At 53.6% G+C, this 26,273-nt stretch overlaps 2 protein-coding genes across 2 annotated transcripts; both read right to left on the bottom strand.

Annotated features, from left to right (window-relative positions):
- Nucleotides 1–17,943: 17,943 nt before the first annotated feature.
- NAT8L (N-acetyltransferase 8 like) lies at nucleotides 17,944–21,558 on the bottom strand. Its single transcript, XM_049789740.1, has 3 exons — nucleotides 21,204–21,558; nucleotides 20,758–20,922; nucleotides 17,944–19,575 (listed from the first exon to the last, which is right to left on the bottom strand). The coding sequence occupies exons 1-3, from the start codon at nucleotides 21,541–21,543 to the stop codon at nucleotides 19,208–19,210; spliced, it is 873 nt and encodes a 290-aa protein (XP_049645697.1). The 5' UTR covers nucleotides 21,544–21,558; the 3' UTR covers nucleotides 17,944–19,207.
- A 2,459-nt stretch (nucleotides 21,559–24,017) lies between these two features.
- On the bottom strand, nucleotides 24,018–24,480 carry C16H4orf48 (chromosome 16 C4orf48 homolog). Its single transcript, XM_049789899.1, has 3 exons — nucleotides 24,387–24,480; nucleotides 24,209–24,297; nucleotides 24,018–24,120 (listed from the first exon to the last, which is right to left on the bottom strand). Exons 1-3 carry the CDS (start codon nucleotides 24,478–24,480, stop codon nucleotides 24,055–24,057), a joined length of 249 nt encoding a protein of 82 aa, XP_049645856.1. The 3' UTR covers nucleotides 24,018–24,054.
- Between the last annotated feature and the right edge of the window lie 1,793 nt (nucleotides 24,481–26,273).

Below are 26,273 nucleotides of genomic sequence, written 5' to 3'. Positions count from 1 at the left end.
ATATTTATGAAGTGCTCTGACTCATTTATCATCCTAGATGGGTCAGTTTTACAGCTGTAACAAATTGATCGATCAATTATATATTTGAGTGCATATGTGAATGGTGGCCACCTTCATGTTAATCTAATGTCTGTCTGGGTTGCATGTAGCCCTTCAGCCTTCCCCCTTCCCTTCCTGTCACTCCTCAAGACCGTTTTTATTGTTTCCCTATGCTCACTTATCCCAGATTTGTTGCTTTCCCTATTAAACCCTTTTACCCCTACAACTCTATACCCCTTAAGCATGGTCCAACTTCCCCACAAAACTTTTTAATCTCTAGTCACCATGGACTGCTGCCCACTACCAGAATCAACTCTTTGATTCATCCTGGCTGAAGGACTGATATTGGCCCATAACTCTACTAAGCAGCTGAAGGGCATTTCCACTGCCTCCCTGACTGCCGCCAACTAACAGATCCCTCATTAGCTGAAACAGATTTCCAGATTCTACCCACCTTGGACTCTTACAACAGTCTAGGGATATGTGTATATATTGGGACACAGAATCACTTCTTTGGACTTGTTCAGTAGAAATGTAATAGATTTGTGTATTTCTTCATATGTATTTCCTAGAGAACAGTGTATATTATATCTATGTATAAGTGATTAAAGAGTATAAAATTTAAAAATAATAAGGTGTTACTATTTGGTTGGCTTGAAAAAAAAAAGAACTATTAATGTGCTCATGGTTTCTATGGAAAAGTTACAGAAATGGCTTGCCTTCAGCAGCAGCCATCCTAAACACTTGCCCTTGCTAGTAATTGACTACTTAAAAGACTGGTTTTATAACATTACATTCACCTAAAAGACAGAAACACTTTGCCTTTTCTGTTCCTTCTCTCAATTATGGGGCTCCTATGCAGAGATTTAAATGAATGGTTTTGCCTCAGGACATGGCAAATTCATTCACCATGTGTCATCATTTTGTTGGTGCAGTTTTATATCCAGCTAGTAAAAAAAGTTTCCCTAGGCATATTTAATTCATTACAAAGATGACATTCATATGGCCAGCTCTACTCATAGACAATTGCTATGTATTTATGAATTTGTCATCAGCTGCTTATAGGGTGCGAGTTTAATAATAGCTACAGAAAAAAAATCCAAACTTTGCCTTCATTTCAAGACTTGGAATTCATATTAGAGCATACATGCATTCTCTAAAAGATCTCTATTTAATAATCAGAAAAAATCTAAGGACTCTTTTTTTTTTTTTTTTTTTTTGGTTTTTGGGTCACACCCAGCGGTGCTCAGGGGTCACTCCTGGCCGTCTGCTCAGAAATAGCTCCTGGCAGGCACGGGGGACCATATGGGACACCGGGATTCGAACCAATCACCTTTGGTCCTGGATCAGCTGCTTGCAAGGCAAACGCCACTGTGCTATCTCTCTGGGCCCTGGACTCTTAATAACTTTCAAAAAATGCTTAGGTGAGGGCTGGAGTGGTGGCGCAAGGGGTAAGGAATCTGCCTTGCTTGTGCTAACCTAGGACAGATCACAATTCAATCCCCCAGCATCCCATATGGTTCCCCAAGCCAGGAACAATTTCTGAGTGCATAGCCAGAAGTAACCCCCTGAGCGTCACCGGGTGTGATCCCAAAAACAAAAAAAAAATACTTAGGTGAGGTGCCAGAGAGATAGCATGGAGGTAAAGCATTTCCATTGCATGCAGAAGAATGGTGGTTCGAATCTGGGCATCCCATATAATCCCTGGTAGCCTGCCAGTAGCGATTTTCTGAGCATAGAGCCAAGAGTAACCCGCTGAACGCTGCCAGGTGTGACCCCCCCCAAAAAAACAAAAAAAATGCTTAGGTAATATAAATTGGATATGTCCCTCCCTTAGAATTTCAAACTTAGAAGTCAGCAACTTATTCAGCACACTAGATGGAGATCCAGACTGGGATCCCAGGTGGGATTTTTTGTTGTTTTATTTTTGGGCCATACCTGGTGACAATTGGGGTTACTCCTGGCTTTGCATTCAGAAATTGCTCCTGACTTTGGGGGACCACATGGTACAGTGGGTATCAATCTCAGGTCCGGGCCCCGGAGAGATAGCACAGCGGCGTTTGCCTTGCAAGCAGCCGATCCAGGACCAAAGGTGGTTGGTTCGAATCCCGGTGTCCCATAGGGTCCCCCGTGCTGCCAGCAGCTATTTCTGAGCAGACAGCCAGGAGTAACCCCTGAGCACCGCCGGGTGTGACCCAAAAGCAAAAACAATCTCAGGTCCATCCTGGATTAGCCTTGTTTCAGGCAAATGGCCTACCACTGCATGATTGCTCCGGTCCCAGGTCCAGGTGTTTAACTCAAAAGACCCAACATAATTAGATTATTTTCATGGACCAGCTCCAAAAGTCCTCTTTCCCAGGTTTACACCTGGAGAGAAGGTGTAGTTTTTAATTTTGGCAAATCCTCGAATGAGTGGGGTACTATTGCTCAGCTATCTGGGCCTCTAGAATAGGTTTACTTACACAACAAGCAACCTTGGTATGTTTGTGCCCTATTTGGAATTGATCACTGCTCTTATCATCAAAGTAAGGCTCAGAGAATTTTCTTGTTAGGTTTTGATCCCTGAAATAATAGTGCTGCCGATTCCAAAAAAGGAAATAGAATGCACACTACCTCTCAGTGAGCCCCTTCAACTATCCCTATCTGATTTTTCAGGAGAAGTTTCCTCCCATTATCCTGGCCTGGGACTTTTTTAAGAGAACACATTTTGTGATTTCCTCTATTATTCTCTTCTCCTTTATACCTAATGCCCCCCTTTTTTACATTGATGGGTCATCATCAGAAAAAGATGCTTCACTGGACACACTGACCACAACAGTATATGCTAATTATTACAAGTCTGCCCAACAAGTAAAATTTTCTACTTTTTTTTTTGGGGGGGGTCACACCCGCAAGCACTCAGGGGTTACTCCCTGGCTGATGCTCAAGAAATCGCCCCTGGAAGGCACAGGGGACCATATGAGGTTCCGGGATTCGAACGACCATCCTTGTGCATGAATGGCAAATGCCTTACCTCCATGCTATCTCTCTAGCCCCAAAATTTGCTACTTTTGATTACTTACTATCACATGTTTCAGCGCCATACAATGTAGTAAGCAAATCAGCTTACATAGTAGGATCATTCCCAGAAATAGTAAGTAACCATCTCTTTAAATACACATAACCAGATAGTTTAAGATTTGCTGCAGCAATTACAAGCACTTCTGCATAAACATTCTGAGCCAATTTTTATCACTCACTTAAGAACCCACTCCAGGGCCAATGTCTGTAGGAATGAAACTGCTGATCATTTGGCCATAGCCAATATTTAAGTCACCTACAGAAAGACCATGCAGCGCTACATACAAATGCTCAGTCTTTTCATGTGGATGATCATAGTCCATGGAGGCAAGCCAGACAACTAGCCAATACATGTACCATATGTGCACCCTAAAATAAAGAGAACACATGTATCTGTGACTAGTTCCCCAAGGGTTACACACTATGAAATTAGGGCAAATGGACATTACACACGGTAACTTCTTTCCAAAGAAACTTTATCTCCATGTAGTGGTGGATTACGATATTCCCCATTTCACATAGGGAGTTACAAAGACTTCTGAATAAACTAAAGTTTTCTGACCTTCATGCTACAATCTTTTTCTGTATGGGCATCCCCCAATCCATATAAATAGACAATGGCCTTGTTTTTCACCAGTAAAAACTTTTCAATCATTTTTGCAAAGAATGCCAAATCAAATATGTCACCTGGAATCCCCTATAATCCACAGGGACAAGCCATAGTTGAAAGAGCTCACAGATTCCCAAAACTCAATTATTAAAGTGTAGAAAAAGAGTCATGCCACTCACACATTTTATTTTTTAATATTATTTTACTAAACTTCTTAAATTACCCCAAGGAGAGCCCTATACAGTTACAGAAAGATATTTAAAGAGTATGTTCAGATACAACAATTAATTCAGGGGGCCGGGAAGATTAGCATGGAGGCCAGGGCATTTACCGTGCATGCAGAAGGTCCGGTGGTTTGAATCCCGGCATTCCATCTGGTCCCCCGATTTTCTGAGCATAGATCCAGGAGTAACCTGAGCGCTGCCAGGTGTGACCCCCAAAAAACCAAATAAATAAAAATTTAAAAAGACATGATTAATTCACCGACTTGGTAAAAATGGATAATGAATGCTGGTAATAATGCTGGTAATCTCATTGAGGAAAAGGATATGCTTATGTTTTCCACAGATGGCAACCCTGCTTAGAAACTCTGGGTCCCCACTATGCTTTGTCAGCAGCAGAATCCTCACAAATGAAAAAAATCAGGACATAAGTGCATGATAAGAACGCAAACCTCCCCGCAGTAACCAAACGAAGAAATACGTCAAAAGGACGATATCAGGAAACAAAACTGTGTACCATCATACAGGTAACTGGGATAATAAGACTGAAACCTACACAATGAGACTGAGACTATTGGTAATGGAAATGACTAACTCTAGAATCTCAATTCTGTAGATGTAGATTCTGTAGATATAGGGAATTGGTCCTGCTCTCACCAGACTTCATAATTTAGGAAACACTTATTACATAAACTCAATACTACAATTCCTGTATAATATCCCCAGATTGACTGATTACTTTTACCAGAAACCATTATAAGAAGGACATGAGCAGATCAAATCCATTGGTACATCAAGGCAAAGTGGCAGAAGTGTTTTATGAGATTATAAAAGCCTTGTGGGCAGGACAGCACAGGTAGGACAACCCAGAATACTTTAAGATGACTATTGGAAAGATAGATGATCAGTTTGCAGAAGATAGTCAACAACAGGATCCACATAAACTACTTCTATTCTTTGTGGTTTTTTTTTTTTGGGGGGGGGGCCACACCCGGCAGTGTTCAGGGGTTACTCCTGGCTTTCTGCTCAGAAATAGCTCCAGGAAGTCACAGGGAACCACATGGGACGCCAGGATTCAAACCAACCACCTTAGGTCCTGGATCAGCTGCTTGCAAGGCAAATGCCGCTGTGCTATCTCTCCGGCCCCAAACTACTTCTATGCTTGATGGAGGGTCTTCATCAGAACTTGAACAAAGTTGACAAGCAGAGTAGACATATAGAAGAAAATAGTGATCATCTGGTTGACTCAAAAGCCATAAAACAAGCTTGGCATAGACATAAGCAGTTTGATGAGACTATTATTGCTACATTTTTCCAAGGCCAGCTTAAATTCATGATTCAATGCCTCATTTACCACCAAAACAGTGGAGATATTTACTCATTTATTGTTGCCTTTGACATCTACAGATAATGCATGTTGCAAGGTTGCCTTAAAATGTTTTATGGTGGGTTTTGTTTGTTTGTTTTTGGGCCACACCCAGTGATGCTCAGGGGTTACTCCTGGCTATGCACTCAGAAATCACTCCTGTCTTGAGGGATTATATGCGATGCAAGCGGTCTGTCCTAAGTCAGCTGCTTGCAAAGCAAACACCCTACCGTTGCACCACTGCTCCGGCCCCTGTTTTGTGGGGGTTTTCTTAGTGGGTCACACTCGAAGGCAGTCAGAAGTTACTCCTGGCTCTGTATGGAATGCCAGGATTCAAATCTCCATTAGTCCTGGGCCAGGTTGTGCAAGGCAAACACCTTACCATTGTGCTATCGCTCCAGCCTCAACCTTAAAGTGTTTTTAAAGATGAGGAATTGAGGGGCCGGAGAAATAGAATGGAGTTAAGGCATTTGCCTTGCATGCAGAAGGACAGTGGTTCAAATCCCAGCATCCCATATGGTCCTCTGAATCTGCCAGGAGCGATTTCTGAACATAGAACCAGGAGTAATCCCTGAGCGCTGCCAGGTGTGACCCCCCCAAAAAATAAAAATAAACAAACAAACAAAATAAAGACAAATAACTGAGAGACAATAATAAGTTTTATTGTAGCCACTGTGATCTATAGCAGTATTCCGTAAAAAGGACAGAAATTTGGAATTTATCACCTGTGCTCTTAATACATTTGAAATGTGTCTTCTACAATGTCAAAAAGATGAAAAACTACAAACCTATGTTTTCTTTAGAAAACTTTGACTTATGACAGTACATTATGGACTCGAAGAACAACCCTGAACAATTAAATTTATTCTTTGTTTTGAACCATTATAGTAAAATGGAAATGGGTCATTGCACAGCCTATTGTAAAAATACAGAAGATAGACCCGAGTGATAGCACAGTGATAGGGCCTTAGCCTTGCTTGCGGCCAACCCTGGATGGACCCGGTTCAATCCCCGGTATCCCATATGGTCCCTGAACCTTCCAGGAGTGATTTCTGAACCCAGAGCTAGAACTTCCCCTGAACGTCACCAGGTGTGGCCCAAAAACAAACAAATAAACAAACAAAAAGACAAAAAGACAACATGAGTTTAAATTTGATGATCAAGAGTTTCAGAAATCTCCAACGCGTCTGTAAAATCTTCAGCAGCTTATGTTCTTTTTATACTTCAAAGAGAACTGCTGCAATGGAAATAGCTCTTTAATTTAGCATATGTTTAACTTTATACTTTTTAGAGATGTCTATTACAATGTTGTGACATTTTTATCAACAGGAATACAGCTGCAGTATGCTTCTGGAAGACATAGACTCCCACTACATTGATCATTATTAGAATGCTTTAGTATCTCTTAATTTCTATCCTATTATGTTTTCAATAACCTTTTAATGCTTTTGTGACAGGATGCCCTAATTTTGCATTACAGTGATATATTCCATTGGACTCCTAAAACAGTGCTATCATGTTTAATATATGTCTTTTTTTTTGTTTGTTTGTTTTGGGCCACACCCGGTAACGCTCAGGGGTTACTCCTGGCTATGTGCTCAGAAGTTGCTCCTGGCTTGGGGGACCATATGGGACACCGGGGGATCGAACCGCGGTCCGTCCAAGGCTAGCGCAGGCAAGGCAGGCACCTTACCTTTAGCGCCACCGCCCGGCCCCCAGATTTTTTTTTTTTTTTTGGTTTTTGGGCCACACCCGGCGGTGTTCAGGGGTTACTCCTGGCTGTCTGCTAAGAAATAGCTCCTGGCAGGCACGGGGGACCATATGGGACACCGGGATCTGAACCAACCACCTTAGGTCCTGGATCGGCTGTTTGCAAGGCAAACACCACTCTGCTATCTCTCCGGGCCCTAATATATGTCTTAACAAATATTTTATATCATTCATTTTCCATTTGATTATACCTGTTTGTATGATCTAGTGTCTCTCTCTCCACAGAGATCCTTGGATAAGACATCTGAATGTCCTGGACTCTTTCTACAGTACTCACTCATTAAGCATGTTTTTGCAATTTACTTTTAATTCTTGCTATTTGTTTTTTTACTGTATCATATGCCTTTGTTCTCAATTTGCTTTCAGAAAAGGAACTTGGGTGTTTGAAATACTCTGAGGTACATACTCCTTTTACAGTGATCATTACCATATTGCTTAGGATTCTAAACTTGAAAATTATTGTTTTTGGAATCTTCTGTGCTCATTCTAACCTTGAAGCCTTTTCTCAGCAAAGTTTCCCTTCATCAATGTCGATGACTCCAAGAAACTAAAAAAATTTTACACCTGACATGCTGGCTTTATATTTTATTTTATTTTATTTTATTTTTGATTTTTGGGCCACACCCGGTAATCTCAGGGGTTACTCCTGGCTATTTGCTCAGAAGTTGCTCCTGGCTTGGGGGACCATATGGGACACCGGGGGATCGAACCTCGGTCCGTCCAAGGCTAGCGCAGGCAAGGCAGGCACCTTACCTTTAGCGCCACCGCCCAGCCCCCGAGGCTTTATATTTTAAAGTGCCTATTCCACCTGGTTCAATTTTCCAAATATACCCTGTGGATCGATACTTTTGTCAGTCTGTGTGTATGTGTGTGAGTATGTGTGATGGCCACCTCTATGTCTGTTTAATATCCATCTGTACCGTATGTCATGTCTGTTTATGTTGTATCTTAGCCCTTCCTTTTTTTAGTACTTAGCCCTCTCTTGTTCTCTTTCATTTCCCCATCTCTGGTTTGTTGTCCCCCTAATTAACTCTTTTACCCTCAGTTCTTAACTCATTAACCCCTTCTTACATCCATCTGGTGGGAACTGACCTCCAGCCCAGCCCTATCTTTGTCATGAGATGATGGTGATGCCACCACTGTGAACAGCCACGAGCCTGGGGCTTGGGAAGCTTGGGGGCATGTGAATTGCTCGTGGTCCTCTTCACTGACTTGTTCCACATGGTGGTTTTCTGTATTTTATCATCGCTCTGGCTTTTGATGCTGTCGGAGTCACTCCATTGGGCTGTGAGTCATCCTCAGAGAAGAAGGCAGGCACACCGCTATTGCTGATGTGTTCTCAGCGGACACTTTTTGCCACTTCTCTTCACCATAAGACTTGCTTGCAACTGATTTTGGCTTTTAAGAGATCCTCCATGTTAGGACATTTCCTGATCTGTGACTGTTACAAGCTATTTTCCAGACTCCACAAGACTATGTTGCCAACTGAAGTTGTGACCTGGAATTTATACTCTCCTCGTATCATATCATAAGACTTATAAGGGATATATCCATCTTTATATACTTCTTAATTGTATTTCTTCAACATGTATATATTTTTTTGTTTATTTTTGGATCACACCCGGCATCGCCCAGGGATTACTCCTGCTTCTATGCTCAGAAATTACTCCTGTCAGGCTTGGGGAACCATATGGGATGCCGGGATTCGAACCAGTCCTTCTGCATGCAAGGCAAATGCCCTACCTCCATGCTATCTCTCTGGCCCCTACATGTATATTTTTGATTGTATTTTTCATTATGTAGTTCAGCTTTCCCCTTCATTTTAGAACTCCCCTTGGGAGTTTTGTGCTTTTTTTTTTTTTTGGTTTTTGGATCACACCTGGTGGTGCTCAGGGGTTACTCCTGGCTCTGCACTCAGAAATCACTCCTGACAGGAATGGGGGACCATATGGAATACCGGGATTCGAACCACTACTAGTCCTGGATCGGCTACGTGCAAGGCAAAAACACTCTACTGCTGTGCTATCTCTCTGGCCCCTGGAGTTCTGTGCTTTTAATAGAAGTAGGATATAGGGATTGTTTGGTTTGTTATTATCTTCCCACTTAGGGCCCAATAGTATCCTGTGGCACTGTTCTTTTTTACATGGGTGCAATCAGAAAATATTAGATAGTAAGAGAAGTTATTATCCATTAGGGATGAAAACTCAGTAATTTCTTGTTACAGGGGAACTTCCACCCTGAACATTTGCCATAGTGACTTGACTTAGGGTCTAGTCACTTGGACATTGACAGATCATCCCTAAGCCTTGGGTCTCATCTTTGGGTCTGGCAGTTTTCTGCATCTACACTAGGAATTGACCTTCTACCAGGATGGACCCTGGATCTGCCATAGCACACACTTGCCCCCAGGTGAGCTCACACACTAACCTGCTATCAGACTTGGATATCAGCAACGACTTGCTTTGAAGGCAGATTTCCCTGCCTGTCCGCAATAAGATGCCTACTAACTTCAACTTAGCATATGTGCTAACACCAATATTGCCAATTACTGACACCTGACAGTGAAAACTGTGATTGAGGAGAACCCTTTCTTAAAGACCTAAAAGACTTTGGGGTTAGACAAATTAGTGTGCCTAGCGCCTGGAGTAAGAACATCCTGGGGAAAATCTTTGTTGTTTGTTTGTTGTTTAGTTTTGTTTGGGTGTTTGGGCCACACCTGGTGACATGCAGAGGTTACTCCTGGCTATGAGCTCAGAAATTACTCCTGGCTTGGGGGACCATATGGGACGCTGGGGGATTGAACTGCAGTCCATCCTCGTGCAAGGCAAAAGCCCTACTGCTGCACCACCACTCCAGCCCCAGGACATCCTGTTTATTAGGCCAACAGTTTTTTTCTATTTTTCTAACTTTTGCTGTGTCTATGCAAAACTATTGCCAATCCTTTTATCTTTTAGTTAGAGGCATCTGTCCGTCACAGCTTCGGGTGTGAATTACTTTGTTTTACCTCATATTTCTTTCTTTTTTTTTTTTTGTTTTTTTTTGTTTTGTTTTTGGTTTTTGGGTCACACCCGGCGGTGCTCAGGGGTTACTCCTGGCTGTCTGCTCAGAAATAGCTCCTGGCAGGCACGGGGGACCATGTGGGACACCGGGATTCGAACCAATCACCCCTGGTCCTGGATCGGCTGCTTGCAAGGCAAACGCCGCTGTGCTATCTCTCCGGGCCCATTTTTACCTCATATTTCTGTATTTTCCTATAAAGTCAATTGGGGGAGATGTTGGATTAACTGGGTGCCACCCCACTCACTATACACTTTGTTACTTTAAAAACTTTTTTGTAGTACCTTGGATTAGTGTTTAGACCACTTGTTTTCCACCCAGGGTGTGATCTAGTTCTTCCTAATAAAAATCTCTGGTCTCGGGCCTGGAGAGACAGCACAGGGGCGTTTGCCTTGCAAGCAGCCGATCCAGGACCAAAGGTGGTTGGTTTGAATCCCGGTGTCCCATATGGTCCCCCGTGCCTGCCAGGAGCTATTTCTGAGCAGACAGCCAGGAGTAACCCCTGAGCACCTCCGGGTGTGGCCCAAAAACCAAAAGAAAAAAAAAAAATCTCTGGTCTCTGGAAAATGCTCTCTTGCATTTCCGGATTTCCCCACTGAGCTGCCTGCTTCTTAGGAGTGGAAGGCTTGTGTGTTGGAATTCCTGAACCCATTTCACACCCTTTAGTGTGTGTAGATTATTTCCTTCATTGGCGTTTGCTTCCAAACCCTTGTCTCTCCAATTGCTCTGGTCTTGGAGCATAAGGCTACCCGCACAGTGGTATAGTGGGTAGGCACCTGCCTTGAATGTTAGCTCCCCCACTTGGGGTCCCCAGGAGTGTTCCTGGAATGAACCTCATCTAAGAAACTCCTCAGAAAAGACTATGTATTTGTGGGGGCAGGGTGAATCTCCTATCAGATCAGGGGTCTATGATCCATTTGGCCACCCAAATGGTTCCATGCTGGAGACCTGTAGGACTCAATATGGGGCCAGGACCTGTGCAGTGCAGGAGTGCCATAGGGGGCAGAGAGATGGCACAGAGCTGCACAGAACTGTTGCCCCCCCCCACAGTGAATGCCCAGAGTCGGGTCTGGGGAAGCCATGATTCACAGAATACTTCATGCAGGGCCGGGCACCCACCGTTGTGCCTTCCTGCTTCTCACCCGCTCTCGTTCCACAGGCTACATGCTACCCTCATGGGAGGATAGAGGTTGCTGCCCCAGATCTGGGCTCAATCTGTGCAGCTGTGAGCGTAGGCTGAATGCCGGGTGGTCAACTTCATGATGTAGAGTAGATGGGAGACCCACCTCCCCTTGAGCCTTCACCTTCCTGCTGTAATCCCTGTGCTTCTCACACCAACCTCAGCATGGCTGTCAGGGTTGGAGGAGGCTGTCCAGGCTGCAGGCACAGCAAGCTGCCATGGCCTGCCGTGGGCACAAACTTGGAGCAGATATGGAATCAGTGCTGGATAGGAAGGGTCCTTCTTCCCCTTGTGCCTGGCCATGCTCCCACCCAAACAACTGCAAGCAGGGGTAGCTTTGGGCTGTCTCAGACACTGGGCTCAGGTCTTTCCCATCAAATCCCTTGTAGAGACCCCACAACCTGCCTGTGTGGGGAGAGGTGCTGTACCTGGCTGGTATCTGGTGACAGCACTGGTGACTCTCACACCGAAGGACAGCTGGGGGCAGGTGCAGGGCCTCTGTTAATTCTGACGCCTACTCTGTCCCATAGGCTCAGTGGTGGACCTCTGCAAGATGGCCATGATCTGGGTCTTCGTGGCCATCCTCTTGCTTCACACCCTGACAGTCAGGTCAGTGAGGGACCCTGCCCAGAAGCCTATGTTCCGAAGGCCACTCTGGCACCTCCCAATGCCCCACAGACCCACACCAGGGACCATACCTGCAGCAGTAGGACCACAAAGCTATGTGACATGGCAGAGTGTCCCCTGGCTGCCCTCAGGTGGGCCTGAACCCCCACAGGGCTCAACCCCAGGAGATCTTCATGCAGCCCAGCCCAAGGAGGTGTCAGCTCACAAGGGCATCGCTTCTCACTACCACTTTGTTAAGGCACCTTAGTCAGTGCCTGAGCCTCAGCCCAAGAGAGTTCCATAGCTAACCACACTGAGAATGTCTCAATGGGAATGGGAATGGGATTGGGTTTTTTGGTTTTGTTTTTGGGTCACACCCGGCAGCGCTCAGGGGGTTACTCCTGGCTCTGCACTCAGAACTCACCCCTGGCAGACACAGGGGACCATATGGGATGCCGGGATTCAAACCACCGACCTACTGCATGAAAGGCAAACACCTTACCTCCATGCTATCACTCTGGCTCTGGGATTGTTGGGTTTTTTTATTTTTTTGGGCCACACTCATTTGATGCTCAGGGGTTACTCCTGGCTAAGTGCTCAGAAATTGCCCCTGGCTTGGGGGGACCATATGGGATGCCTGGGGATTGAACCACAGTCCTTCCTTGGCTAGCGCTTGCAAGGCAGACACCTTGCCTCTAGCGCCACCTTGCCGGCCCCTAGGTTTTTAATGTCCATTTCTTCTCTATCATTATTTGTGTATACGAAGGCCACTGATTAGGGAGGGGGGTTTGGGCCACACGAGGTGACGCTCAGGGGTTACTCCTGGCTATGTGCTCAGCAATCGCTCCTGGCTCCAGGGACTCTATAGTACGCTGGAGATCCAACCAAGGTCCATCCTGGATCAGCCACATGCAAGGCAAATGCCCTACTGCTGTGTTATCACTCTGACCCCCTTGTTGAGCTTTTATCATAAATGGATTTTTGACTTTTTCAGGTACTTTCTCTGCATCTGTTGATATGCTCATATGGTTTTTATTTTTCCTTTTGTTGAGATGGTGTATTATGTTGATTGATTTACATATGTTAAACCATCCTTGCATTCCTGGACTGAAACCTACTTGGTCATGGTGTATGACCTTCTTGATGAGGCATTGGATCCTATTTGCCAGGATTTTGTTGAGTATCTTTGCATCATCAGGGACATTGGTCTAGAGTTTTCTTTTTTTGCAGCACCTCTGTTTGGTTTTGGTATCAGGGTGACGTTAGCTTCATAAAAACTATTTGGGAGTGTTTATGTTTCTTCAATTTCATGAAAAAGCTTGAAAAAGATTGGTAGCAGTTGAAAGATTACCACATTCAGACACTACCAGCTCATCTGTCAGGATGAGAGATAGGAGACCACATATACTGCTCAACATCAGGTGAGCTGACAGGCACAGCCTCTCACACTTATGTCCATGTTAACACAGAACTGACAGGCACAGCCCCACACATGTCCACCATCACATGGAGCTAACAAGCACAGCCCCTCACATATATGTTCATATTAAGACAGACCTGACAGATCTGGCTCCTTACCCTTGTGGCATAGCTGGAGGCTCAGGAGTCTACCTTGGGCCCCAGGGCAGTCTTAGGGAAACTTGCTGCTCCACAGGTAGCCAGGGGTCCTGGGCATGGGCACATTTCTGCAACCTCAGAGAAGGAGACGAGTTTGGGTTGGCGGCAAGCAGGAGCCCATGAACAGTGGGGTGGTCGGGCAGGAGCAGGCCTGGGTCAGGGCTGGAGGACATTTCAGACCCTGCTAGCCAGGAATGAGCCAGGCCTGGGTAGAACAGAGCAAGAGGCCATACGGACCTGTGAGCTTCCCTGGCAATAGTCGGTGTGTTGCCGGGAAATGAGGAAAGTTGCAAAGTCTCTCCAGGCCTGCCCGTCCTGGTCCCACCACCTCCTTGCTCTCAAGTACATCAGATCCCAGGGGGAAGCCGGGGACTGACCATCTACTGTTGCTTCTGCTGTCCTCACTCTAGGAATTGCCATCCCCTGAGGAACACAGTGCAGGGACACAGGGGAAAGAGGAATAAGCTGTCCTAGATATGCTGGATTGGTGGGGATGCCTGGGCAGTGGAAGGCAGTGGCAAGGATGCAACATTGGCCCCTAAGAGGCAGGCCAGGCTGTAGGGCTGTGAGTGATGGGAGAGTAGCAGGGACAGGTACCCCAAGCAAGGACAAGGAGAAGGGGTGGAAATGGCCACTGCTGGCAAGACCCCCACCCAGAACACCGTGCAGCATCTCCACAGCCTATTTCAGTTCCAGTCAGGACTAGGGTCCCCTTCCATGTCTGTATTGGTGCCCCAGTTTCAGGGGGTGGACGTGTCGCAGGGCTGAGCCGTGTGGATGACTAACAATCCGCACTATTCTTAGTCGCCAACCTCACAAGGTAATGCCGAGAAGTGTGAAGCTGTTTCTGCTAAATCTGGATGAGTTAGGAGCCTGTTTTGAGGCTCCTGCCTCCTGCGAGCCTGTGACCCCAACACTCGTGGGGCATACGGTGAAAACCCCCAAGCCCATCTGGTTCTGCACCCCTCCTCCCCAGGGCACCCGGGCCCAGTCTTCCCCTGTGGGACCCCTCCTTCCAGGAGCCTCCTGCCACCCCCGGAAAGAGCTGGGAGTGACAATGGGGGACCAGTTCTGTGCTCAGAATGAGGACTAGGGGTCCTAGGCCCTGACCCAGAGCCCCAGTGCTGCTTTCTGGGATATGGCCCCTTTCCGTCATCAGGTTTTGGGTGTCTGTGTGTAGCTGAGGCTGCACCCCAGCATAGGCTCAGCCCTTGCCCGTTTCCTGGAGCCCCTCTGCAGGCCTAGATCCTTGGGCAGCAGAAGTGGAGGGGTGCACCCATGCTCCATGCTGGTGAATCTGGGGCTCAGCCACAAGTCCATATCACGCTGTTTCCCCCTCTCAAAGTCTGTTCGGAGACAGATGTAGCGGCCCATGACCTCCCTCCAACTCCAGACCAGGCCAGCAATGCCCCCTTCCTCAGTCCCAGGACACCGTGCTCACCCTCTCCTCCACTGTGCACACACCCCATTGCAGCCCCCACAGTCCACCCTGAGGTTGCCCCCATTCCCTAGATCCCAGCTGCTGCAGAGCCTGACAGAGCTGCCCCTCCTGGACGTGGGCTGCAGGCTCAGCCTCCCTGCTGACGTGCATCGTTGCCGGTTGGTTGCCCAGATCCATGATTAGCTGCTGTTTGAGGTGGTAGAGCAGGAGGCGCTCGAGTCTGCAGGTGAGAGCCTGCGAGCTGGTTCCACGAGGGGACCACAGGCTCATCTCTCATTCTTGCCATGTCAGCATAGCAGGTTTAGGGGCCCTGATTGGCCTGAGTTTACATCTGGGCCCCGTAAGTGCAACAAAACTATGGAACTCCAGGACCATGGAGAGCAGAGATGCAGTGTGGGATCCTGTAAACTGAGGCCTGATCAGCCACTCAGCTGTACAGGTCCTACCTGACCCTAGGGCCTCTGAAAGCTGCCTCCTGACATGTGCTCAAGCCCTGCCCTATGCCCCAGAGAGCATGGCCCCCAACATTCACTGTGCCTGCCTGCTTGACTTCTCTACCCTATAATAGAGGGTAAGGGCTGGAGTAATAGGACCGTGGAGAGGGTGCTGGCCTTGCACACAGCTGACCCTAAGCACTCCAGCTGATCCTCTGAGCCCCACCAGAAGTGATTCCGAAGCCAGGAGTCAGCCCTTAGTACTTTCGGGGTAGCTCGACACCAAAAAAATAAAGTAATAGAATGAAGTGGAAATCTGTCCCAAGGGATCGCACTCCCAGGGGTCCCCAATATGAATTGCAGTGTGAGCTGTCCAGGAATTTGCTGAAGGGATGGGACAGGGCAGTGGGCAGGAGTGGTCTAAGCCCTCCTCAGCTCTTGCCAGGGCCTACATGGAGTCACCGTAGAACCTGCCAGCCTCAGAGCTGCAGCTGATGGTAAGGGGTGTCTGGGTGTGTCACAGTGGGCCGGTGGCCAGAGGATGGCCTGGAGGCCAGTGACACCTGGCTCTGGACCACCCTGACCTCTCCTCTCACCACTCTGAAGGGCAATGTTCCCCATCAAGGCCTCCTTTCTGGGCCTGTATCCTAGGACTCCTATGTCAGGTGGTGTGGGAAGCCACCTACAGTTCTGCTCCTCTGGGTGTGTTGGGCCTGCCTGCCACTGCCCCTGTGTGTATACACGTGTGTATCTTTGTGTGTTACCTGTATGATGTGTGCACATACATCTATGTCTGTACCCAAATATACCTGTATATACAAGTGTAATACTGGTATATACAGGAGTATGTGCTACACACGTGTCCATGTACACATCTGTGTGTTGCATGCATGTTTGTTTTGTGCATCTATCTGTGTCCATACATGTGGATACATACGTCTTTGTGCATGAATGCATCTATGTATATACATGAGTGTTGTGCTCATGTATTGAATGTCCTATGGCACGTCTGTGAGTCAGCCATACTCACCTCTGCTGCCTACAGGGGCCCCTGAAGATTAGCCTGAGTGTTGGTCACTCCTGGAGAGCTGCTGCAGTAGCTCGGAGCCTGGCACAGAGGCAGCCAGGTCCACAGAGCTACGTATGTCCTCAGGGTCAGCAGGGTACTGGGTGTGAGGCCTGAAGAGCCCCCAGCAAAAGGCACGAATGTGAATGTCACCTGGCTCTGTCCTGTCTCCTCCCAACCACATGGTTGCCTCAGTCTCAAGCCCCCTGCATCCCTGTGGCCCCAGAAGAGGCTGTTGGGTGGCACCGTCCTGCCTACTGTGCCCAGGCTCAGAGTGTGAGTAGAGTAGCCGCCAGCTCTACCAGGGAGGTGAGGGCACGGATGAGCCCTGGAGACTCAGGTTATCTTCCCATGCACACAGGCCCCCAGGAGGGTAATGCTGGCTTCTGGGAGCTGGCTTGTGTCACCTGTGGCTTTACTGAAATCAATTACTTGGTGGCTGGGCAGAGGGTGGCCCACCCACCCGCCCCCCCGTACCCATCTTGAACTGGGCAGGGGTCCTTGAACCCTGTCCACAAGAACCACTGTGATCCACCCGCTCCCCAGGGGCGCTCTGTCAGGGCCACGCTCCAACCTCACTGCTTGGTGAATGTCGCTGCTATCCTCGGCTTTGCCAGGCCACGCCACCACTAGGGCATCAAGGCCATGCCGAGGACCCCTGGCAGACTCAGGATCACTGGCGGAATGGAGACATGCATCCTCAGGCACACGCGCACACAGGCCTACCAGTCCAGCACTGCCTGCCACTGAAAGATGTGGCTGAGCTGCACTGAAGGGAGAGCTCGCTCAGTACTACCTCTGCCCACCCACCCCGGGTTACAGCGGTGTGTTCCAGGTGTGGGCCTGACAGGCAGTCCCTCCAGTGCCCAGGGGATGGCAGAGAGTGGGCAGTGTAGCAATGTCACTGACTACCAAGAAGGCCCCAGGAGCACTCTGAGCCCTTGAGGCAGGGGCCTGTCCAAGCACGTGGCCTCCCAGGGTTAGTCCATCCTCAGCTGCCCAGAAACCATTCCCCTCGGGTGCTGCCTAACCTTCCTCCCCCACCGCCCTGACTCTAGGCTCCTCTGTCCAGAAGACTCCCTATACTAGGAGCATCAGGACACAGGGAAGAGAGGGACCTGGGTGGCCTCACCCCCAGCCACTTCCCAGGGATAGATCTACAAGCTCTAAAGCAGAGAACATGACCTCAGAGCACAGGTCAGCGTTCTCAAGGTGGGAGATGTCCCAGCAGCAACCCTCCTGGACACACATATCACTGTGCCATGGGCCACAGGCACTGGCATCTACATTCTCAGCCTAAACATCCATAGAGGAGACTGGGGAGACCGCCACTTCTGTGACACCTGCCGATGGCAGCAGGGTCACCTCCCTCACAATCCAACAACGCCCCTCAGCCCCCAGCATGCCTGGGTCACGCATGCTTCACACCAGTTCTGGCCACTGACACAGAAGCAGAAAAAGGAAAAGGCATCATGGTTTGTTTTCCATTTTGCTAAAACACTTTATGTCTGTCTGAATAATCCAGATTAACAAAATCTGAGAGCTGCAAGAAAATAGGATTTCTGTACAGTCTACAAAGCCCCACCCAGTGGGGGCCGGGCGCCGCCGGGAAATATACAGGTAGGGGGGGCTGTACAGGACAGGGGCCCAGCCTGCGTCCCTGGTGTCTGCCCCCCCACTGTGGCCCCTCCTGCCCCAGATTGGGCCCAGGACACGCAGGCACATCCACCCCGACCCCCCAGGGCACCACCAGCCCAGGTGAAGGGAGAAGAGGGGTGGCGTGGCTGGGCCAGGAGGAGTGAGGGTGGCCAGAGCCTCCCAGGCCTGGGCTGGGTCAAGGTGTTTTTCTCCCAATTCCCAACTCAGAAACCTTCCACCCACCCGGCCACCCACCCCGCACGTTGGGCCAGAAACCCGCAAGCTCTCGGGCACAGTGGTGCCGCAGGCCCCTCTATGATTAGTCCGAGAGTTAAAGGCATGCAGAACGCTACTCTGTCTAAGTGACCTAGGAAAATGGGTCGGCTTCAGGCAAGAAGAAGCTGTGGGCTTGTGGTGTCAGCCGCTGGGTTGGCGAGAGTCGAGGGGGCCAGTGCAGCAGCCAGGAGCCTTCTCGTCTACCCTTGGGCACTGCCCCGTGACAAGCTGCTCTGGGAACCACTCCTGGGTGAGGACCAGGCCAGGGGGCATGGCAGGGAGGGGGAGAGGGGACCAAAGGAAAGGAAAGGACAAATTCAAAGCAAAGCCCGGGGTGGGGTTGGGTGGGGGGTGGGTGGCCTCGGGCTCCTGTGAAGAGGGTGGCTAGGCCCGGCAGAGTGCTGGCTGCCTGGAGCCAGTCTGGGAGGCTGCGGGCATGCGGCATGCTGCAGCCCAGCACACTTTCAGCATGCACAGAGCAAAGCGGCCCAGCCCTCGGCCCCCACCCCGCACAGCTGCCCCGCCACCCTCCACACCAGGCACAGTGGCCCAGGAGCCCTCCTGGCACAGGGCCCTGCGGAGCCTTCCCCATCGGCTATGGGGTGGCGGCAACAGTGAGCCAGGGTTGGAGCCCTCCAGTCCCTCTTCAGGGCAAGGCAGGGAGGCAGGGGGCGCTGACACTGCGAACCAACCCCCACCCCTATGTGTCCCAGATGAGCAACAGCCCAGCACGCTGAGAACCAGCCAGAACCGAGTGCGATGCCGGAGGAGAACCGCCAAGTGAGCGTCTGGGGGTGCCGGGAGGGCGGGTGGCCAGCCCGCGAGCTCACTCCTCGCGCAGCTGCAGGCGATAGCGGTGGTAGCGGACCTGGAAGAAGAGACGTTCAGCCAGCGAAAGGGTCATGCCCGGCAGCACATAGTGGTCACTTGAGCCCATGTGTCTGAAGCCCAGAGACTCGTAGAGCTTGTGGGCGGCCACCTTGACAGCTGTGGTGCCCAGGACCACGGCCGAATAGTGGTGCAGCAGGGCAAACTCCAGCACCTTGCGGCCCAGTGCTTTGGCGATGCCCTTGCCGCGAAAGCGCGAGTCCACCGACATGCGCAGCAGCTCCACTGTGTTGTCCGCCTCGTGGGCCCGCGCAGCCACAATACCCACTACGTTGCCATCCAGCACGGCTACCCAGAAGCAGGAACCTATGGGGATAAGGACGGCTGTTGGGGCCTAGCCTCAGGCAGCACAAAGAACTGGTCACCCAGCATGTGGTCCCTAGGGGTGCCAACCCACCCGGGGCCAAGCCACACCCCTGCGTGGCACTGCATAGGCTGGAGGGAAGGAAGCAGCTCTACCAGAGGGCTGGCTGTACAGGGCCCCTTGGGGGCCAGGACCCAGGGTTTACACCATGGATCTCAGCCCGGCTGCAACTCGTGTCGTGCCCCTTAGTGTCCGGGTACTAAGACACTTCCTGACAGGGCGAGAACAGAATTCGCATGAGACCCAGGCTGGCCGGGGCACAGTCATGCTCCCCCCGCTGACCCTTGCCCTGGCTGGAAGCCAGCCCAAAGGCCACTCGCAGCCTGGCCAATTACATGCCAAGTAGGGCGGGAGGAGTCCTCAAGAAGGGGGAGAGGGCAAGGAGGACAGAGACCACAGAGTCAGGGCCCCTGGGCACATTGTCACAGCCTGCCCCCTAGCCCCAGCCCAGAGACAGGCACACCTCAGGGCCTGGCAGCTGCCCACCCAAGAAGACCATGAGACAGCTGGACCTTCCGGTCGCTGGCACTTCCTCACCCAGAACACGGACGGACTCAGAGGGGCCCAAGGGTCGGGGGTGAGCTCCCCACAGCCTCCCACCCTGCAGCCTACACCCTCCTGCAAAGGCCCAGACAGTGAAGGGCCGTGCGGCCAGGCAAGTGCAAAGAGTGAGGGGAAACCTTGCTGCTTACTGTCTGGGTCCCTGAGCCAGGTACTCGCTTCACCCCTGCTCACCGTTCCCGTCCCAGTATCAGGGAAGCCTCCCCTCTGCTGGCTGTCTCACCTTTTCAACCGGTACTCGGTCGTCCCCGCCATCTCTCACACCTCCCTGCTCCTGTCTCATCCCCCTCCGTCCCGCCTGCTCTCCACGTCCCTGTGCCCAGCGCCCCTCACCCTTGCTCTTCCTGGCAAGCTAGAGGCTGCCCCGTGTTTAGTCTCCTCTGCCGGCCCAAGGGCACCCGCACCCCGGAGGGAGGCTGGAGCCGGGCCACCGAGCGGGCCAAGGAGCCCGGGGCGCGCTGCTCCGGGGTGCCTGCGGCAGGCCGCCCGCCCGCCCGCCTCTCCCTGGCCTGGCCTGGCCTGCGCAGGTTCCAGACGGCCGCGGCTCCCTCCTGGCCGCTCACCCGGGGGCTTCATGTAGCAGCGCTCGATGTCGGCCATGTCGGAGTGCAGCGCGCAGTCCAGGTAGGCGAGGATCACCTTGCGGCTGTAGTAGTAGCGCAGCGCGAGCAGCAGCGGCGGCACCAGGCCGGTCAGCAGCAGCGAGCGGGTCAGCGCGAAGCACAGAGCTGCGGGCAGAGGGGCGGCTGAGCGGGCCGGCGTGGACCTCGCGCGGGCCGCCGCTTCGAGCGCTCCCGCACCCGGCCCCGACCTCGCGGCCCCGCGGCCCGGCCAGGCGGGGAGCTGTCCAGCGCGGCCGCGCGGCCTCGCCCCGCCGGGCAGCCGGGGTCCCGCCTGGCCGGGCGCGTGACCTTGGGCGCGGCGGCGCTCGGGGCCCGCGCGCGGACGCGGACGCGGACACGGCCGGGGCCCCCCGTCCAGCGCCCGCCCGGGGCTGGCCGCGACTGACCGGCCAGCGCGGCGTAGAGCAGCTGCGTGCGCGGGTGCTGGCGCAGGCCGCGGAAGGCCGTGTTGGGGATGCGCTCCAGGATGCCGTCGTAGAAGATGCGGCGCGCCGCGTCCTGCTCGGCCGCGCGGAACTCGCGGATGCGGACGCCGCGCCCCGCGCCCCCCGCGCCCCCCGCGCCGCCGCGGGGCTGCGGGCCGGGCGGGGGCGCGGCGGGCAGCGGGGGCCACCTGGCGCCGGCCGCGGCGAGCAGCGCGTCCTGCGGGGCCCCCGGCAGCGCCTCACGGTCCTCGGCGGCCACGATCTTCGTCTCGCAGACCATGTCGGGGCGCCCGCACTGCATGCACCCGGCGGGCGGGCGGCGCGGGGCGCGGGCGGGCGGGCGGGCGGGCGGGCGAGGCGGCGGCGGCGGCTCAGGGGCGCGGGGCGGAGGCGGCGGGCGGCCGGGGCGCGCGCTGGGAGCTGCGCCGCATTTTGGAGAAGTATTTATAACGCGGCGGCGCGGGCCCGCAGGGTCCTAGCGTCCACTGCATTGGCTGCCGCGGGTCACCATGTGACGGCGGGGGAGGCGGACGCGGGAGCCGCCCCCGCGCCCTCCCGCGGGCCGCGCCAAGCTGCCCCCCGGCCCGGCCCGACGCGCCCGGGCCCCTTTGTCTCAGCGCCCAGCCGGCCCCGACCGCGTGGAGGGGGCGCCCGGCTCGGCTGGCACCGCCTCTCCGCGGCCCGCCCGCCCGCTCCGCGCGCGCGAGGCCCCGGGGAACCCGCGGCGCCCCCCGCGGCGCCCGCAGCCCCGCGCGCCCAGCCGAGCCCAGCCAGCCGGACCCTCCCGGCCCCCGCCGCGCCCCGCAGCCGCCCGCGCATGCGCTCCGCAGCCTCAGTGCAGGTGCCAAGGCCGCTCGCCCGCGCCGCGTCGTGCGGGTCCCGGCCCCGGCCCCGTCCCCGTCCCCGTCCCAGCCGGCTGAGACGCGCGCGATCGGGCTGGGCTGAGGCCTGAAGCGCGCGCAGTCCTGATGGGGACCAGGAGAGGGAGGCCCCGGCACACCTTGAACCCTGATCGATGGAGGGTGCTCGGACCCCGCAAGCAGGACAGAGGGGGCTGGCCCGGTGATGATGTTGGTTGGATGCGGGAACTGGCACGGGCAGTCACTTACCCGCCCCTGTCCCTGAGACCATGTGGGGGCGGGCAACAGCACAGCAGAGGGTACCGGAGATGCGGGCCAGGGCCAGGGCCAGCGCAGTCATGAGCGTCTCCCGCTGCGTGGCCCAAGGGAGGCGCACGCGCCCCGTTTGCCCAGTCACCAGGGGCCACAAACTGAAGTGACATAAGGACCCGCCACACCTCACACCCCGCGGGGAGCAAAGGTGGGGTGAGGGGAAGTTGGAACAAGTCCCAGCGAGCTCCCAAAGGCCATCACAGAGGACCCTGCAATGTAGGGTCCGTGGCCATCACAGGGAGGAATCAAATGCGGGGAGCGGCCGGTGGCTGTCAGAGACTGTCAGACCTCACAAGTGGTCATCACAGGGGGACTCGCAAAGTGGGGGGCTGTGGCTGTCGCGGGGTTGCATGCCTGGCAGGCATGGAGACCGGTGGAGCAGGTTCCCATCCAGCTCTAGCAGGAGCAGATGCCCTTGACTGTGACCTCAGGCAAACAAGGTCAAGCTGCTAGGTGGGCTCCTGTGCAGGGGCCTCCTTGTCCTAGACTTACTCAGGCCTCCCCACACTGATCCCCCCTTTGCCAGGTCTCACGTCCAGATCAGAGGCGATTTGGACCACATTCACAGCTGTCAGTACGTAGGGGTGAGTCCAGACTGCACTCAGGAATCGCTTCTGGTGGAGCTCTGGGGCCCATCTGGGATGCCGAGGATGGAACCTGGGTCTGCTATGTGCAAGGCAAACACCTTTTCCACAGTTGTTATCACTCCGACACATTAGGGCCTGTTCTCGTGTGATCCTCATCCCCTTCCCCATGGTGCCCCTGTGAGCTCTGACAACACTCGGGGAGGCCTGCCCATCTGGCATGTGACCAGGACACACAGATGGGCCTTCGCATGCCCGCAAAGCCCCTGGCTACCCCAATCCCTGTGCCGCCCCAGGGCAACTTTTCCAGAGGGCATCTCCCCAGGACATGTCCTAACAGCCCATCTTATCATCATAGAAGCCCGGTGTAGATAAGTCAAGGCTACTCACAAAATGCAAGATGCCAGCTCAAGTTCTGCGTTAGGCAATTTCAAGTGCCAGTATCCCAAATCCACGGGAGACATATTGATCCCCTACAGCCCCACTGCTTGTACCTCAGTGTTCTGTGGTGTGCACGGATGTTGCCTAACAGGCCTCGGGCCACCTCCTGGAACTCAGAGTTGACACAAGGATCTCCTGCCTGCTGTTCCCCCTGTGGGTCCCTGCAACCCCCAGCTGAGGCTCCTGGCCACAGGCTCGTTTGGTTCCTGGGAGTGTGCCAGGTTGGTTGGTGGGCGCTGGCCTTGTATAGGGCACACTTGTCCGAGGGGCAGTTCACCGAGGGGAACTGAGGCCAGGGACAGGTCCCACAGGTGCATGCCCCTTCACAGCTGATGCTGAGGACTATGAGGGAATTTCCATCCTACCCGGGCATAGAGACGGTGTCCGTGTCTGGGTCTGTGGGAGGTGGTCGGGTCCCGCCAGCCCCACCTCCCCTGGCCTGCAGAATAAGGGGCTGCACAAGGGCAGGCGTGCTCAGAGGGCATTGCTCTGCCGGGGTGTGGGGTGGTGGGGTCCTGGTCAGGGGCAACAGAGGCCAGCGAGGGGCGGACGCACAGGTCAGCAGTCGTCGGGAGGCGAGGCGGACACAGTGTTTATTGGGGGCTTATCGTGTCCTCAGCGGCCGGAGGGCCAGCAGGCGCACAGGGCTCGGCGCTCGGCCTGCAGCAGGAGGCTCTCGGTCTGCAAAGTGAGCGGGGCGCGAGGGGCGTGAGGGGCGCTGTCCACCCGCAACCCTAAGCCCGTCCCCGCCTCGGCCTCCCCGCCTCACCCGCGCGTCCAGGCTGGAGGCCGTCTTCCGCAGGTCCTGCAGGGCGCGCTGCATGAACTCGAACGCGTGGCAGTCCACGCACGGGCGGCCTGCGGGCGGGAGGCGGGGGGCGGGCGGGCTCAGACGGGCTCGGGCAGGGCCCGCGGGACCCCCGCCCCTCCCCCGGCGCGGCACCTACTCTGCGCGGGGACGGCGCGGGGCGCGGAGTCGGCGCGGACCCGGACACTGAGCAGCATTAGCAGCAGCAGCAGCAGCAGCCTCGGGGGCGCCATGACCAGGGGCCTGCGGGAAAGGGGGCTGAGACGACCCCGCACGCCCGGCCCAAGGCTCCCGCCGCCTCCCGGGCCCAAGCACGCCCGCCCACGGCCCGGCCCTCCCGCCTCCGCCGCGAGCCCCGCGCGCCCGGGAGCCGGGGCTCCGGCGGCCTCACCGCGGGCGGACACAGGCGACAGCCGCGCGGGACGAGCTCGGCCGCAGTGCGCATGCGCCCGCGCCGCCCCGCCCCGCCCCGCCGCGCCGCGCCCCCGTCGCCGGGGAGACAGGCCCCGCCCCGCCGCGCCCCCGTCGCCAAGGAAACAGGCCCCGCCTCCTCGGGCCGAGCGACGCGCTGGGGACCGCGGGGACGTCGGGCATCCCGGTCACGCCGCGCCCGGCGCCGGACCTGGGCACCGCATCCAGCCCGCGACGGTTCTCGCTTCCCCTCGCCCGTGGCGCCCCTGGGCGACGATCGAGCCCTGTCTGCAACACCACCGCTGTCCTCCACACTTTCCCCTTTCTCCCCCAAACTCTCCTTCCCCCATCTCGCTCACTCCTTTCTCTTCCCCTCGAACCGTCTCTTCCCCTTCTCGGCTTTCTGTTGGTTTGGTTTTTCTTGGCCACCGCTCCGACCCCCTTTCTCAGCGTTTTGTTCTCTGCTCCACTTTGCGGCTCTCAGGCCCAGAGCTGCGGAATGCAGGGACGGGACCCATCTCACTCCTCACCCCGTGCTCAGCTCTTAGCGCCTGGTGGTGAAGCTGTGCTTCTCCCATTCCCTTGCTCCTGAGCAAGGAGAGGCCTGTTTTCTTGGTTCTTTGCGCATCGATGGACTGAGGGAATCGTGCGTGCGCTGCTCCTGCCCCAAGTCAGGGCCTGTCCAGGGCTCTGCACAAAGGAGCTGTCCTGGCTCTTTGGCTCCTCTCCCAGTCTTGTTTTCCTTCTTTTGTCTTTTTATTTGGAAACACTCCCGACCTGGCTCTTCACTCAAAAATGACTCCTAGCAGGCTTGGGGGATCCTATGTGATCACCAGGTGGAAGGATTTTCCCACTGTGCTATCACTCAGGTCCCAAACTATTTTCTTTTTCTTTTCTTTCTTTGTTTTTTTTTTTCGGGCCACACCGTTTGATGCTTAGGGGTTACTCCTGGCTAAGCGCTCAGAAATCGCCCCTGGCTTGGGGGGACCCTATGGGACGCCGGGGGATCAAACTGCAGTCTGTCCAACGCTAGCGCTTGCCTCGAGCGCCACCTTCCCGGCCCCGAGTGAGATTTTTCTTTCTTTTTTTTTTTGTTTTTTTTTGTTGTTTTTTTGGGCCATACTGGCTGTCTGCTCAGAAATAGCTCCTGGCAGGCACGGGGGACCCTATGGGACACCGGGATTCGAACCAACCACCTTGGGTCCTGGATCGGCTGCTTGCAAGGCAAACACCGCCGCTGTGCTATCTCTCCGGGCCCAGATTTTTCTATGTCTATCTCTCTCCCTCTGACTCTCTCTACATCATAGTCTCCATGTCCATCCACGTATAAGCAAACTTCATGACTTTAATTTTCCCAACAGTTGCATTGTGTAGCAGTTCGATTCGATTGTGTAGATGCACCTCTCCTCTGTTCTCCACTACTTGGGTCGCTTCAGATTCTGACTAATGTGGATAGTGCTGCAGAGGGCTGAAAAGAGTGCAGAGGGCAGTGTGTTTTTGTGACGCCTCACTTTGGTTTTGATGTACTTCCATGGTAATCAATAACCAAGAGCATTTTCTCAGTGCTTGGGGGTCGTTCAAACATCTCAAGAATGGAGCCGGAGGGGCCCGGAGA

Source organism: Suncus etruscus, chromosome 16 (assembly GCF_024139225.1).
Source record: "Suncus etruscus isolate mSunEtr1 chromosome 16, mSunEtr1.pri.cur, whole genome shotgun sequence".
In the NCBI taxonomy this organism is placed as follows: Eukaryota; Metazoa; Chordata; class Mammalia; order Eulipotyphla; family Soricidae; genus Suncus; species Suncus etruscus.
The sequence above is the reverse complement of the archived record's forward strand: the minus strand, read 5'-3'. Positions and strand labels throughout refer to the sequence as shown.